The sequence below is a fragment of the Apis laboriosa genome, unplaced genomic scaffold (genome assembly GCF_014066325.1).
Source record: "Apis laboriosa isolate Shangri-la unplaced genomic scaffold, ASM1406632v1 scaffold5_cov152, whole genome shotgun sequence".
NCBI classification, from domain to species: Eukaryota; Metazoa; Arthropoda; class Insecta; order Hymenoptera; family Apidae; genus Apis; species Apis laboriosa.
This window is the reverse complement of record NW_025223857.1, coordinates 840,800-857,612: the sequence shown is the minus strand read 5'-3', so window position 1 is coordinate 857,612 and position 16,813 is coordinate 840,800. Positions and strand designations below refer to the sequence as shown.

At 27.1% G+C, this 16,813-nt stretch overlaps 4 protein-coding genes across 8 annotated transcripts; 2 read left to right on the top strand and 2 right to left on the bottom strand.

Annotated features, from left to right (window-relative positions):
* Positions 1–758: 758 nt before the first annotated feature.
* LOC122717903 (GATOR complex protein MIOS-B) lies at positions 759–4,587 on the top strand. 2 transcript variants are annotated; one of them, XM_043942414.1, is made up of 16 exons: positions 759–804; positions 881–1,055; positions 1,131–1,325; positions 1,390–1,689; positions 1,774–2,001; positions 2,121–2,282; positions 2,358–2,539; positions 2,604–2,737; positions 2,806–2,916; positions 2,975–3,338; positions 3,404–3,542; positions 3,619–3,757; positions 3,819–4,026; positions 4,098–4,309; positions 4,396–4,468; positions 4,531–4,587. In XM_043942414.1, the coding sequence occupies exons 2-16, from the start codon at positions 935–937 to the stop codon at positions 4,534–4,536; spliced, it is 2,574 nt and encodes an 857-aa protein (XP_043798349.1). In that variant the 5' UTR covers positions 759–804; positions 881–934; the 3' UTR covers positions 4,537–4,587. The 2 variants fall into 2 exon arrangements, with proteins under 2 accessions (XP_043798349.1, XP_043798348.1); XM_043942413.1 differs by having other exon boundaries at positions 4,396–4,551.
* On the bottom strand, positions 4,566–5,669 carry LOC122717904 (replication protein A 14 kDa subunit-like). Of its 2 annotated transcripts, none has more exons than XM_043942416.1 (4): positions 5,541–5,669; positions 5,326–5,429; positions 4,986–5,172; positions 4,566–4,846 (listed from the first exon to the last, which is right to left on the bottom strand). In XM_043942416.1, exons 2-4 carry the CDS (start codon positions 5,401–5,403, stop codon positions 4,749–4,751), a joined length of 363 nt encoding a protein of 120 aa, XP_043798351.1. In that variant the 5' UTR covers positions 5,404–5,429; positions 5,541–5,669; the 3' UTR covers positions 4,566–4,748. The 2 variants fall into 2 exon arrangements, with proteins under 2 accessions (XP_043798351.1, XP_043798352.1); XM_043942417.1 differs by having other exon boundaries at positions 5,536–5,623.
* Positions 5,670–6,785: 1,116 nt separating this feature from the next.
* On the top strand, positions 6,786–14,104 carry LOC122718094 (zinc finger matrin-type protein CG9776-like). 3 transcript variants are annotated; one of them, XM_043942787.1, is made up of 9 exons: positions 6,786–6,922; positions 7,234–7,538; positions 7,645–7,776; positions 8,265–8,430; positions 8,510–8,688; positions 8,766–9,146; positions 9,528–9,633; positions 10,767–10,885; positions 10,954–14,104. In XM_043942787.1, exons 2-9 carry the CDS (start codon positions 7,242–7,244, stop codon positions 13,312–13,314), a joined length of 3,741 nt encoding a protein of 1,246 aa, XP_043798722.1. In that variant the 5' UTR covers positions 6,786–6,922; positions 7,234–7,241; the 3' UTR covers positions 13,315–14,104. The 3 variants fall into 3 exon arrangements, with proteins under 3 accessions (XP_043798722.1, XP_043798721.1, XP_043798723.1); XM_043942786.1 differs by having other exon boundaries at positions 8,507–8,688; XM_043942788.1 differs by lacking the exons at positions 6,786–6,922; positions 7,234–7,538; positions 7,645–7,776 and adding an exon at positions 8,185–8,203 and having other exon boundaries at positions 8,507–8,688.
* A 486-nt stretch (positions 14,105–14,590) lies between these two features.
* Positions 14,591–16,792, bottom strand: LOC122718062 (ADP-dependent glucokinase). The gene is made up of 5 exons (XM_043942739.1): positions 16,450–16,792; positions 16,031–16,318; positions 15,800–15,936; positions 15,284–15,732; positions 14,591–15,208 (listed from the first exon to the last, which is right to left on the bottom strand). The coding sequence occupies exons 1-5, from the start codon at positions 16,779–16,781 to the stop codon at positions 14,966–14,968; spliced, it is 1,449 nt and encodes a 482-aa protein (XP_043798674.1). The 5' UTR covers positions 16,782–16,792; the 3' UTR covers positions 14,591–14,965.
* Positions 16,793–16,813: the final 21 nt, after the last annotated feature.

The following is a 16,813-nucleotide window of genomic DNA, read 5'->3' as shown; positions in this document are numbered from 1 at the left end:
GTGCCTTTTTAAGTGTTCACTGTTAATAAATTGAAATTGATGATATAATAGCATTCTTTAAGAATTTTATCAATGCATAAAATAAATTTCATCTCAAAAAATATCTTTATATGAATTCGCACACTATATATATATGTATACATATATAAAGTCATTACACTATTGTATATCAAATCATTCTTTATATAATTATTATGCAATGTTGTGTTTATAATTTAATTATATTTATAGTTTTAAATAAAATACATTTTGTAAAAATTAGAAAAATTATTGTATATGATTTTTATATCATATATTTTAAAATGTATGAAATGTATGAAAATGTATTATTAATTGATAAATTAATCGAATATACACAATATATGTAAATGTTATGTGGGTACAATCTTATACATATATATTAATTTGTTTGCACAAAATTGTATAAATATGAAAATAATAATGTATCAAAAATAATTTTGACTTTTGAATTTTTTATTAATTTAATAATAATACTTATCATCAATGTAGAAAGATTTTTAAAATAAAATAAATTTTTTAAAAAAATGTTATATTTATGATAGTGATGATAATTTATATTTTTTTAAATACCCGTTATATAAAGCGAAAATTGGACAACATTTTCAAGTATCCAATGAAAAATTGAAACGTATAGAAACTTTTGTTATCATTATAATTTATTATTATTATTATTAACATCCAAAATATAAGTTACTATTAATCATTTATAAAATGGTTAAAGAAATGAATATAAAAGTGTCAGATTTAAATTGAAACATTTAATACAAAAGAAATATGTTCGAGGTTAAGGAACATTTTTTAAGATTATAAAGCAAGATTATATACGTAGTCTCATAACAAATTATTTTTTCTATTTTAGAAAGAGTAATGCATTTTATTTTTGCTAACAAAATTTTATAAAAATACTACTAAAATGAGTAGTATTAAACTCGATGTACAGTGGTCTCCAGTTCATGCTAATAAATTTATTACATGGGGTACAGAAATTTGTTTATATGAAGTTATGCAAATAAAAGAAAATAATAGACAATTATGTAAGTAAATATTGTTTATAAAATATATTTATAATATATTTGATAAAAAAAATGAAATTTTGTATTTTCTTGCAGATAAGATTTCTGATTCTACAGTTGCTCATTTACTTGCAACGAATACCAATCATCATTATGTTAAATGTATTGATATATATCCGCAATTGGAACCAGATATACTGTTAGCTGTTGGTCAAGCAAATGGAAAAGTTGTTTTAACTACTTTTGCTCCAACAATCTTTGATTCTCAAGGTCTTAGTGGAAAAGAACTAGGTATATTATTTCAATAAATAATTAAATTTATATTTTATTATATTTAAAAATTATGTAATTATAGTTCCAAAACATGCTAGACAATGTAACGCAGTTGCTTGGAATCCAATAGATACAAATTTGATTGTATCTGGCTTAGATAAACATAGTAAAGATCATTCCATTTTATTGTGGGATATAAACAAAGGTTTACATACTTCTGAAAGAATACATCATCATAATACAGTACAGATAGATTCTGTAAGACCTATAACAGAAGTTGGTGTTTCTGAAACTGTACATTCCATTGCTTGGTTTAAAAATGAACAAAAATGTATGGTAGTTGGCACTAATAACAAACAATTAAAAATCATTGATTTTAGAGGTATTAATATAAAATAATATAAAACAATGTAATTACATTTTTTAAATTATTTTGCATTATATATATTAAATTATTTAATATTAGATTCTGCAAAAGTGATCAACACAACAGCTACTAAAGCAGTTTATAATGTATCAGTGAATCCACACAATAATTATCATTTACTTTCAAGTGTTGATAATCAAATAACAATTTGGGATACAAGATGCTTTGAAAAACCTGTTTTAACATTGTCGCAAAGTAGACAAATTACAAAGGTTTTATGGTGTCCAACTAGACACAATCTTCTAGGTGCTTTACAAAAAGACTCAGGTATTTTAATTTTTTTTAAATATAATTATAAATTGAATAAATATAATATTATCACTTAATATTATTATAATATAATTTCTTAATTAATATAATTAATATAATTTCTTATATTAATAAAGTGACACTACATTTATATGACATTCAACATTGTGGAATTGGAGGAGGAGAAGATACAGAACCTGGAGCATTAGAAAGAACAGTTGCGCCACCTTGGCATAGTCCTGTAAGTTTTTCGTGGCATCCAACACATGTGAATAGATTGTTGGCAATATCTCAACAAGGTTTGATTATATTATAGCATTAACTTATAAAATTCTTGAATAAAATGTTTTTGATCTTGTTTTATTTCTTTAAAGGACTTACAGATTATACAGTTTGTGAAAGAATTACAGTAAACTGGTCAACACGGTCTCATCTTGTTTGGAATCATGCTTCTAAATCATTTAAATATATATGTAGTAATGATAATATTTATAAAGCTCTGAATGATATTTCTATTTTAACTAAAACACGTGCTACTTCAGAATATGGTTTACTTGTAAGTTAAAGAAACTTATATTTTATATTATATAATATATATGTTTTAATATATATATTTATAGCCAGAGCTGGCTCAGAATGGAGAATTAGCAGAAAATGATACTCTCAAAAACTTGTGGCAATGGTTGTACTTAAGTCGATATTTGGTAGAAGATGGTACTATACCATGTGCAGATAATAAACATCCAGGTGTTAGGTAAATTAAAGATTTTCTAATAGTATATATTAAAAATTCACAAAATAATATTTGTTAATATTACATAGAACAGTTTTAAAGTTAGATGGACAAGGATCTAATAATGGTTTTTTAAAATCGGAACTAATTCATCGTCCTTGGTCGGATATAGGATCTAATCATACTGCAAAAATTTATAGGTATAAAATATTAATATTGCATGATATCAAAGTTTTGTAATATAGTTTTATGTTATAGATCTCCAGACAGAGATAAAGGATTACTTTTATGTGGTTGGAGATTTGATAAAGACACCAATAGCCTTTATGATAATTTATTTTTAGAAAGATTAGAAAGAGAAGGTGCATATCCAAGAGCAGCAGCAATAGCAGTTTTTAATTTATGTTTACGGCAAGCAATAGAAATTCTAAATCGAGGAGCTACTAAAATGTCAATGTCTACAAATTTAAATATTGTTGCTATGGCTTTATCAGGATTTTCCGAAGATAGAAATAGTATGTGGAGAGAATCATGTTTAAAGTGTAGATCTCAACTCTCAGATCCTTATTTGAGAGCAACTTTTGCTTTTTTAACAGCAGATGATTCATATGAAAATGTTTTAGTAAGTATACATGAATTTTTTCTTATAAAAATTATTTATGTAAATAATGAAAAAAATATTTATAGAATGAAAATGGTATGGCAGTTGAAGATAGAGTAGCATTTGCGCTTATGTTTTTATCAGATAATAAATTAAATGAATATTTAAAAAAATTAACTCAAAAATTGACTGATGAAGGAAACTTAGCTGGTTTTCTTTTAACAGGTTTGTATAGGAAATTTACATAATCTGTAATAAATCTGTTAATATAAGCTCTAAATTTATAATATATTTTATCTAGGTGCCAGTTTAGAAGGTATACAATTATTAAATCGATATTTAGAAATTACTGGTGATGTTCAAAGTTGTAGTTTGATAGCTATAAGAGCATTTACACCAACATTGCTTCAAGAGAACCAAGTTCAAGTTTGGATTACTAGGTATTGCAATAAATAATATTTATTTGAAAAATTGTAAAAGGAGATAACATTAAAAATTTAGTTATAGAAATTTATTAAATGCATGGAAAATGTGGACCCAAAGAGCTCATTTTGATATTGCCATGCGATCTTCAACAAATGAAAAACCTCCTCAACAAATATATGTTTCTTGCAATTTTTGTGGTAAAAGTATATCAGCTTTCATGCAGGGTTTGAGTAGAGCAAGAGGACCTTTTGGTAGGCTAGGAAGTACACCCAATAAATTAAAAGTAATTTATATATTTTTATTTGAATAGTTTATAAAATAATAATTAAAATAAAATTTTTTTTATGCATATAGATGTCGTCATGTCCAAATTGTAGAAAGCCATTACCACGATGTGCAATTTGCTTAATGCATATGGGTACAGTGAGTGGATTACAAATGACAACATCTGGAGTTAGTAGAAGTGATGAATGTGATAATAAATTGACAGAATTCAGTAATTGGTTTACATGGTGTCAAACATGTAGACATGGTGGTCATGCTGATCATATTACACATTGGTTTCGGTAATATATTTTAAAATTATGTACATATTTTTAGTTTTCTGTATACATTTTATCTTTTGTAATAATATATTGTTTTGTTTATATAGTCAACATTCAGAATGTCCAGTGACTTCATGTACATGCAGATGTTTTTCTTTAGATGCATCATGTAAAATAGCAGTAAGTATGATATAAATAAAAAATGAAATAAAAATTATAAATATTAACAATATTCATTTAAGTTTTAGGACATTATTTTATATATTTCTTGGAACAAAACATAAATATTAGAAATAAAGAATAATGAATTTTGCTTATTCTATTTATAGATACAATTTCATTTTGTTAAAAAAATATAATTTATAACTTTAAATATATGTAAAAATGATAGTATTCTCATAAGAAATTGATGTATAATTGATTTTTTTTATCAACACTTTATAAAGCATTTCTACAATGATTAAAAATCATTATTTTCTTCCTCACATTCACATTCTGTCAATTTTTCAATTCCTATTATATTTAATATAACCATCAGTTCATTATATTGATCAGCATCTGTAATATATATATATATATATATATATATGTATGTATATATTGTCTTTATAAATATTTTTTTCATTATATTCATAATATATGCATATATAATATTCATATATTCTGTTTATGATATAATATTAGATAATATATTTACCAAATTCCTCAGTTAAACTAAGAGGAAACACTATATAATTACTACAATTCATCGTAGATTTAGATTGCAAAGTGCCATGTACTTCTATATAACCTTCTGCATTGCCATCAATTGGTTCTGGTAAAGTTATATTTACTTGTACACCATCAGTTGTTCTTAATTCTAAATTTCTACCATTTGAACTTTTCTAATGATAAAAAGATGCAATAAGATGCAATAAATTAAAATAATTAATTTTAATAAAGCAAATAATAAATATATAAATAAATAAATCGTTGCTATTGGAATATTATAATCATATTTATATCGTTTCTTTTGCTAATATTAAAACAAACCTTACTTTTCCTATAGTTCCAAGTAAAATTACTTGTTCTCCAATATTTTGTGCCAATCGACGGCCATCGATACGTTTCTTCATATTTTATTTTTTGTTAACAATCGTTCCTATAAAAAAAAAATATTTCAGTAATAATTTAACTTGTAATCAATATAATACAAATGTCATAGAACAAATGTAATAGAAATGTCATAGCAGATTCCAATACTCAACATTACCAAATCATAGAATTTGAAAGATATCCTCTAATGAGAGAAAAAAGAATCGATTAATAATGATTCGCTAGTAGGATTACTGTGTAGCAATTATTAAATATAATATAGATAGCATATATAATGTTTGATGCCAATGATGGGAGTCATGAAAATGACAAAAGAACAGAGAAAAGAAAAAAGACAAATTTCGAAAATATCAAAGAATTTTTCTTGCAAATATATATTTATTTATCTATCAAAAGTAACATGAAACTGATTTCAGATTAAACATTTTAAAATAAATATAAAAATTATAAGATTTGTCAAATATAATTTACAATATTTTTCAGTTAAACTTTAAAAAAAGTGATTTGAACTTTTATAAACTTTAATGTAAAAATGATTTAAATTAATTTTTAGAATTTAGTGGTTCAAAAATTATTTTCATAAAATTGCGAATTTTTAGGGATTTTTGTAAATTATATGTCATTAATGAATTTTTATCCAATTCAAATAAACAATAGAAATAGAAGCGCGCCAAATTTAATTATTTTTCAATTGAATAATGAAAATGTATCATCTAAGTCCAATTCAAATTTAATAATAAATTAATATTATAATTAAATTATAATACTAATGTTGATTATCTTAAAATAAGCAAAAATTAAAATTTAATTTAATTTAAATTCAATATTATAAAGTGATTTAAAAATGAAGAAGAAAATATTATGATGCAATAAATTAACATTAACATTAAAGACAATATTACGATTTTGCGTATTATTTATGTATTTGTATATTTGTATTTGTATATTATTTTTTAAATAATAAAATATTAATTATATCATGAAATTCTTTAATCAGAAGACGATTTAAATTTGATTCATATTTTTTTCCTCCAATTAAATCTAATATAACATATAATTTATAAAAAACCTTAAAATCAAAATATTACAAAATATTAAAATCATCATTTTGAAATTCATTTTACGATAAAATTTATAAAAAAAAGTAAAAGAGATTCAAAATGTTTAATGTCTTTTAAAAATTTACTATATTTATTTATTTTATTAGAATTAATTATATATATATATATATTATATATATATATATTAAATGTATTTTTATCTAAAATTTAATTTTTAAAATATAGTAAATTTTTTTTTAAAGTTGGTCACCATAGTTTATTATGTGAATATAAATAACAATTTGAGTTTTACCATCTAAGATTTCTATTTCTATGTATTTTACCTATAGTCATAGCGGCTTCTTCCATTCGTTTTTTGGTCTACGTTATGTCGTATGAATGATTCTTAAAAGAATTGGAGTATATTCTATTTTCGTTATCTTACGCCAGTACTTACCGAGAACAGAGTACTAAAATTATAAAGCAATCGTTAAGAAAGGTAAATATTTTTCATAACGGTTAATATGTCAAAAAAATATCGACTATGTTTTATCGATGGGATAACAATGGCTGCAATGCGACATTTAAAATTTCTTCTCATTGCTAATACATATAGTGGTTAGAATCGTTAAATTTTATCATGAATATAAAACCATCGAAATTTATAGGACAATAACATTATTATTATCATTAAAATTGTATCATACGATTATACTATTGATATATTTTTTATTATTTATCGCTGAATAAAAATTTCTTATTATAACATAACCTGATAATTTTGATTAATATATTTTTTTACAAATTGAGATTGAAAAATGGAGCAAGAATCAAGACGTAAAGGACCAAGGAGCCCTAGTGCAGACTCAGAAGATTCATCTCATAGAAGAAGATCAAGAAAGTATGACCGATCTCCATCTCCAAGAAGAAGTAGATATCGTAGATCTCGATCTAGAGATAGAAGATCACGTTCTAGTTCTAGAGATAGAAGAAGAAAAGATTCTAGTCGTTCACAACAAGATTGGAAACAACAAACTACATCTCAGTCTCAAGCTTCTACTCCTAATCCAGCTAATACTGGTGGTTATGTTCCAGCAGTTCATAATCAATATCAGGTAAATCTAACATAAACCAAGAAAAAAAAAAATAAATCATAAATAAATAAATAAATCAAATAAATAAATAAATATTATAAATGATAAATATATATTTATTTTTTAGGCACCTCCACCTCCAAACACCAGTCAACCTCCACCACCTTTGCCTGCTTACAACCAAGGATATAATAACTACAACTATAATTATGGACAAGGCTATGACTACAGTTATCAGCAACCCACTGGTTATCGCAGTGTAAGTTTTTTGAAAGATAATATATTAATTGCAAGGAGTATGTTGTATGAGAATGATCAGCTTATATTGTGACAATTAAAATTGTATTGCAGTTGAAGCAATACAATTAAATATTATCACTTTTGGATTGATTACCTATTCATAGGTTTAATCGTATTGTATAAATTTATAAGAGTAATTATGAAATTATTACGTACACTACCAAAGTGTTTTGAATAATATTTGGTAGTATTGTTCATTTTTTGGGGGATGAACATTATGTTCTTTTGAATCGCGAAATATTGTGAATCCCCTCGTAAGTATAACGTTCGCGTTGTTTATTTTATTGGCATCGACATTGGAAACCAGTATTATTGACCAGATGATTCATCTTCAAGAATCTTCCGTGTATTATCCAAAGTTCTGATTTGAGTATGGACAAATAAAGGTAAGGTTTGATAAAAATATTGTTTGAATATTTTATATCAAATGTATATTTATTTTGTTAGGATTATCCACCACCAAATTGGCAAGGGAATCAGGTAGCTTATAACAATCAACAGCCACCACCTCCTCCCACACTAACATCCCAACAAGAATCGTCAAGACCAATGGATAGTGGTACTTCTGGATTAGTATCATCCTTGGCAAGACCAGAAGATGCCAAGAAGGAAGGTGAATCTCTTATTTTATTTCCACAAAAATTTATTAATTAATATTATTTTAACATATTTTTACATTCTATGCCCAGCAGCGATCGCAGCCGAAGTAAAGCAACAAAAAGCAACTTTGGCTAAACAACGGGAAGAATATGTTAAGAAATCTACTACGTTACAACGTGAACTGGAGATTCTACGACAACAATGCGATGAAATTGGTAAAGAAGGTGGACGAGAGAATAATCGTATTATAAAAGAAAATCAAAAGTTGCAGGTATATAATAATTTATACAAAATGAGTAATGATATATTTTAATAATTTTTTATTGTGTAATAATTATTAATTTACAGATTGAAATACAAAATAAAATGAAATCGATACATAACGTAATCGATATGCTTACCGGAATTATAGGAGACAAAGCTACTGTCGATGATTTGAGAAGCAAGTTTAAATTAGAAATTAACAAACGTTCAAGAAGTCCCAAGGAAGACTTTCCGAAAGGAAAATCGGAATCACCTGATAGATCATCGGTATCTGACTCTGACAAGGAATCCAAAATTGAAAGAGATTCGAAAGAACGAAGGTCTCCTGAAGATTCTAAACCTATGTACAATTTCGTACATTATGATCCAGAAATGCATTGGTGTAAAGTCTGCGATATATTTCCTAAAACGGCAAAGGAATATTTGAATCATCTGCATAGCAATGAGCACAAAGAAGCTTGCTTAGTAAGTTGCTTATTATTCTAATAATAGAGTCTTAGTAAAACTCAGCTTTGGTATAGGCACTTTCAATAATTCAATGTAGAAATTTTTAATTGAAAATCGTTTTTACAAATAACTTTTATAATCATTAGAACAGGATGCAGAAAAATCTAACTGATAATTGATTTACATTGTGAGAGAACAAACGGATTCGGTTAAGACTATGTATTTCTAATTTGAACTATATTTATATAAGGATGATATATTACAGTAACAATCGACCTGCAGGTACTTGGTACATAGTCTGATTAATGTACCATAATAATGTCTCATTAAAAAGTACCACCGAATATTTATATAATATTATAGGAAACATTATAACTAATATTTCATTCCCTGCAACAGGAACGCAAGATAGTTGATATGCCCTGGCATGAGCGCAATGGAGAAGGAACGGAAAAGGAAGTGCCCTATTATCCTGGACTACCAACGAAAAGAACACCTATTAAAGGTATGGTTCATTTCAGTGGATAATTACTAATAGAATACAATTCCGTAGCTTGTGCACAGACACTGTGGTGTCCGGTATGTATTGAAGAGATCTACAGCTATGGTTTGCTCAAAAATTTGTCTGCATTAACATATTGACTTGCAAAGTCAATTTATGTACGCAAAAGAAATAGCTATGCTTTAAATATTTCTTGCTTTCTTTTTTTCTTAAATTATAATATAATAAAAATAATATGTATCAAATGATTGTGAAAATCGTTTAATAATTTATACGCGGAACGATTTTTTTTATCTTCGCGAAGTGTTTTGTCTACATCGCAATGTTAGCAGCAAATTTTGTAGCAACGATATAAACACCATAGAGATGCACTGGATTTTAAATGGACTCGAGGAGCACACTTTCGGGCAATTTCAGATATTTCAGCTTCTATAATTGAATTATTTAAATTATTCTTCAAAAGTGTACTGTTCGTCGATTCATCGTACATAGGTCCATTTATAGTCAAGAATGAACAAAAGAAGATTTTATCTATGTGAAACAAATATCTATATAAATCAATGTTATAATGCTGGTGCGTGTATGAATATAAATAACGAAGATGTGTAAATTGTGTTTATCACTCGTGTCATTTATTTTACTTAATATATCTGTTATACTTATAAATACGTGTATAACGTATATTATAAATCAAAATATTTTTGTCAAACGTACTGTAAATGCCAATTGATCCTAAAAAATACATATAAATTTTATAGTAATTTTAATTCTTAACTTTCAATAATAATAAAAGTTAAAAGAAAGTTACAAAAGGCAATTGCAGTGTGTGTAAAAGTTTCATATTATGTTGTTTTATGTAATTATTATTTTCATTTTATCTGTAATATTATTGTGATATATTTGTATGAATAAAACATAATTTTTTTCCTATCCTTTTTTCTTCTAGAATTCATCGTGGGAGACTACGGAAGAATAATGTTATCAACTATTTATTGAGCATCTTTTAATATATATTATTTTTGTTTTCAGTGACATGAATGTGTCGTGGCAGAATATAAGGTCATTCTTTATGAACTTAAATTGTTTACCATTTTCAAAGCTTAAGTAATGCTAAGTGTTAAATTATTTGCTTATAGGTTTACAGTTCTTCAGTGCTGCAACGGCATGGTACTGTAAGCTTTGCGATTCCTGGATCGGCGATCTTCATTGTGCGAGTTTGCACTTGAAATCTAAACAACATTCTGAGAACTATTCTGTAAGTTTTTAATTACAAAGCTTTTTTAAATGAAAATTTAAAATTTATTAAGTAATAATTTTATCTAGCATTTTGTGGAACAAAATCCACATTGGGAAACCGATTGGATGGCAGATCGTGAAAAAGCATTTTCAGAAGAGAAACATAAGCAGATACAAATGGAATTACAAAAACATAAAGATGATGATCCACCGCCAAAATCGAAAAAATCGAAAAAAAGTAAAAAAAAATCGAAAAAATCTAAGAAACGAAGAAACAGAAGTAGTGGCAGCGACAGTTCCAGTGAATCAGAAAATTCGGATACAGACTCCGATCAAGATATGTCTAAGAGCATTCGTGTTGCTATGCGAAATAAAATGAAAGCATCAACACAAGCGATACTAAATGAAGAAATAGATTATCATCGAATAAAATTAAAAGGACACTGGTCAAAAATGGCGCAGCATTTGAATCAACCACCAACTCCAGAGCCACAACCAGTAGAAACTGATGACAGACAATTGTTGAATTCGATCAGAGACAAATTGAAAGCTAAACAAGAAGAAGAAATGAAATCAATTAGTAATCGAAGATTGAGTCAAGAGAAGACAATTGAAGAAGAAGAAGATGAACAGGAACAGACATCTTTCTCAAACAAATCAAAACCGGAAAATTTGGAAGCTTGGGGACCGAAAGAACCTCCAAAACCTTTTTGGATAAAGAAGGAAGAAGAAAAACCACAACCTATAGCCAATAAACCAATTGAGTTACCAAAACCGGAAGAAATGCCTAAACCACATATGGGATTCTGGACGAAGCAGCAAGTCAATATGACTGTGAAACCACCGGAAAGTAAGTCTATGGAAAAAGAAGATGAAAGAGAACGGGACAATGATAGATATAAAGATGATCGTGATAGAAAATATGACAGACGAGAAGATAAATATGATCGTTATAGTAGCAGGTATGAAAGAAGACGTGGACGAGATAGAGATCGAGATCGTGATAGGGATAGGGATAGAGATAGGGAAAGAGACAGGGACAGAGATAGAGATCGGGAAAGAGATTATTACGATGATCGAAGGAAACGAGATAATAACGATTCTCCACGACGCGAAAGAAGTTGGCGTGACAGTCCAAAAAGGGGTTATGATAAATATAGTAAAGATAGAAGAGACGATAATTCATCTAACGACGAGTCCAAGTTTGAAAAGAAAACAAACGAATCTGCATCTAAATCTAAAAAGGGTAATATACAAACTAAAAAATCGGCACCTCAGGTATCGAAAGGTAAATTACCTTTCATTGGTAGATTACCATTATTTAAAAAGAAAGCTGAAGAACCAAAGTTACCTGAAAAAGATATTACTCCTCTTCCTTACCAACAAAGTAAATTTGAAGATACACCAAAAGTTCCCAATGAAATTATTAATCCACCTGGTGTGGTACATATCACCAAACTTGCAACTCCAATAAATTTGGGTAATAATAATACTACCAACAGTAGTAATAATAGCACCATTATCGCCGCAGCGAATAATAATAATAATGCTAGTAATAATACGCTCAATGTATCCCAAAACAATAAAAATCAACCAATGAAAATATTAGTAGCTCCACCACCACCAGTGTTGAATGAAACAAAACCTACACAACAAGTAGTTGATATGGAAATTGAAGATCAATCTGAAGAAACAGTAATAGAAGAACCAATGATGGAGCAGCAAAAACAAACGCACAGTATATCCAAATTACCTTTACCTCCACATCCTCCACCTCCTCTAAATAGACCACCACCATCTTTCTCAACTACATCACAGCAACAGCAGCAGCAGCAGCAACAACAACAACAACAACAACAACAACAACAACAACAACAACAACAACAATCACAACAAACAGTGCAAAGCAGACCACAATTTCCAACAAATCGACCTCCACCACCATTTATGACTAATCCACCCCCATTCGTTCAAGGTCAACCACGATTCCCTCCTCATCAAACAGTACGTCCACCGGTACAAAGTCATCCTCCTTTCATGACGAATCCACCACCTCAAATGCCTACTGTACCTCCTTTTGTACAAAATCATCAAAATCCTCCACCACCTCCGCTTCCGACTATAGAAAATACTACACAAGATATTTCCGATATACCGGAACCTGCTGAAAAACGAACTGATCCAAGCATTCCTCTGCCTGATGATTTGCAAGAAGCACTAAATATTATTTTTCCAAAGGAGGAAACAGAAACGAAACAACAAAATCAACAAGAAAGTAGCATTATGTATGCATCAATGTATAGTATGTTAGGGTGTGTGGGATATGGGCCAGAGTACATGGATCAACCGCCACCAGAAATTACTCAAGCGGAGACAGAAGTAGATACTCAACCTGGACCAGATGATTTGAAAATGTTAGGCATTGATGAAGGAGATACAATTCTATAAAATTTTTTATAAATTCATATTTTCAGCCTCAGATATTCTTTTGATAAGGATCTAGCGTTAAAAGTCACGTTGATTATTTACCCTTTTTCTTTGAAACAATTGTTAATTGCAAAATAATGAATTGGTAGTAATTCCTTGTGGTAAAATTTATATAAGTATATTAAAATCGAATTGTATAATTATATAAACTAGTATTTTAAATGGGAAATAGTAAATGTTTCTCTTTTGCGTATTAGTGACGAATCAATACTATAGTATTGCCTCAATGAAATAATAGAATGGAATAATCTTATGAAATATTTACTATTTTTTATTGAATATGCAGCTTTCATCTAATTTTGACGAAAAGTATTTCAAGATATACTTAAGAATTTGCAAAAATTAAACTGCAATGTCATATAATTATTTTTTAATTCAGGTATATACATATATGTATATCTTGGGCATACGTCAAAACTTAAATTTCTATTTGTGCATAAAACTATTAAAAATATTAGACATGTAAGTAATCAATGTTTTTAATTATTGAAAACATATTTACATTCAATGTTATTAAGTGCAGTATAAAGACAGTGTTTAGAAAAAAATTTAAAGTGTAAAATTGATTGATTTATAAATAATATTTCATCAATAAATAACGAAATTATGTGAAATAAGACTTAATGTGATGTTATACAATTAAGTAATACAAAAAAACACTTTTATTGCCCTATGCTATTAAACTATGCTTTGTTTATTTTTTCTTTGTATTTCATTTTTTCATTTGAAAATTATTTTATATATCTTTTTAAATGCTATATTTCTCTCTCTCTCTCTCTCTCTCTCTCTCTCTCTCTCTCTCCCTCTCCCTCCCTCCCTCCCTCCTTTACACATACACAAAAAATAATTTGATTTTGAAAATATATGATCTCTATACAATAGATAACTTAATAATATAAAATTTTTTTGCCAATAATCATTAAATATGAAATATAAATGTTGCATGGCACGATATAATATACATGAATTATATGTATATTGAAAATAAGTAATACACGTATGTGTATATGTGTGTCTAATATTGATAAACAATATTTCACAATTTCTTAAATATTATTTAAGAATTATTTCAAGATATAATATTATTTTCATATCAATATATTATNAATATTTAGTTAAAAGTTACTTCAAATATATATATATATATAAATTATATTAAAAACTCTACGATATATATATATATATATAAAATTTTTTTATTACTTTCTTTTTGATGTCATTCGATATTATGCACGATTCCAATATATCTTTTATTATGCATGAAAAGATAAAATACCTACATATTTTTATGCATATTTAAATTAAGATATATAAATAGATAAAATCATTAATATCATTATTTTGATACTAATTCTAAGCTTTGTTGATTTTTAACATATTCCTTAACAGAATAAAATAACAAAATAATGTCATTTTTTAATTTCTAAACATATGTCTATCAGAAAATAATATGTTTTGGACCATAATGGAATGATATTTTATGGAATGAATTCTATAATTTAGAATTTCAAAGCTGATAATATAAAGAAATCTAATATTTTAGATTTCGTGATTACCTTAAACTAATACGAAAATTCAGTGTCATTCAACTATTTTGAAAATATAAAATATTTTAGATTTGTAATACAAGACCCGCACTTGAAATATTATCTCCACCGCCAGCAGTTTGCGCCGCTTCGGTACAAACTAATACTGGTGCAACACATACTTGAATAGGGATATCTTTGTTTCCTATTTTTAATATTTCATCCCAACAAGATACTGGTTTGTCAATATCTAGAGCTATCCGAGTACCATCGACAATTGATGTCGAAAAACTATCATCTAAAATCAACGCGGCTTTTTTAATGTCTACCTGAAATTATGTATAAATATACATATACTGATTTTAATTCCATAATTAATAAATTATAAACAATTATTTACTTACATAACTTGTTGCACATACATGTCTATGAGCTGTCAGTGAAGCTTTAGCTGCTGCAGCCATAGTATTTTTCCATATAGAACTTTTAACAGTAAATATAGCTTGATAGGCTAATGTATGTACATGAATTCTAGTTAATTCTCGAGAATTTTCAATAGTTTTGCTTCTCATACGTATCAATTTAAATAATGTTCGCATTTGATCTAAAACTGTTGCTATACGTGGTGTTGAATTTGCGACTAATGAAATATTTCCATAATACATTGCATTATGCAAATTAGCTATTTCTTGTTCATTCATTCCTAAACTATCAGCATATGGTATTATCGAATCACATAATTCAAAAAGAAATTTATCTTCTGCAAATGAAGCCATTTCAAAATGAATTTTAGTTGATACAGATCGATTCATCATTTGCTTTTTTATCTTATATAAAAGTTTTTGTCTATCACCTGTATTTTGATAAATATTTTATTAAATTTATATAAAACTTATAATCAAAAATAAAATTTTAATTACCTTCGGGAAATGGATAATTATCCATCATTTGTAGACCACTAATAACAAGTAAATTAGGCTCATACATTAACAAAAGATTATCAAATGCATCAAGAGAACTAATCCTAGGATTATTGGCATCATTGTGAATTATGTACCTATGAAATAGTTTAGGTATACTTATTTAGGGAGATCTATTATGATCATATATATTTTCATATAATTTTCTCCAAAGCTTTTTAAGTATTATACCTATTAGCTCTGGCACTAGAATATGGACCCCAAATATCTCCATGTTTATATTCTATTACTAAGTGAATGTCATCTCTTTTCACTTCACCTCCTACGATATTAATAACTTGTGGTATCATTTGATGTAAGGATCTAGTTAATTTTGCAGCAAGTGTCACATCACATCCTTCTCTTGCAAATCTTAGTGCCATAATTGCTGCATTACCACCAATAGTAGTATAAGAAGAAGGAAATGAACGAGCTTTGGTAACAAGTTCATCAAACAATGTTCTATTTGCCATGTATCTTCTAAAAAAAAATATATTTTATAAAAATAAAATTTTAATAAATTAAATTATTTTAAATTATTTAAATAAAATTTTAAACAAAAAAAAATTTTTTATTAAAATGTATAAAATTTATATAAAAAAAAATTTTACTCTGCAGCAGCTCCATGACGAAAATAATAGGCAAAACTTTTTAAAAGTTCTAATTCTGTGTTGATTTCATCGAAATGTTGCGGTTGCCCAATTTTTTCAGAATAATTCAATAAATCTTTAGCATTGACATATACATCAGTACATACACCATAACCTATTGCTACTTTTGGTCGTGAAGTCATCACATGTTTATTTTCAAGTTTTTCTAAACCATGAATCAAAGCTTGCAAACGTTTTTGGAGAACATTTTCCGAATTTCTATAATAAATTGCAACTAAAACTATTAATATGGTAAACGCTGTACCTAATTTTAATCCCTTGTTGTACCCCATTTCGAACTGGTATGAGAACAATGAATTAAGCG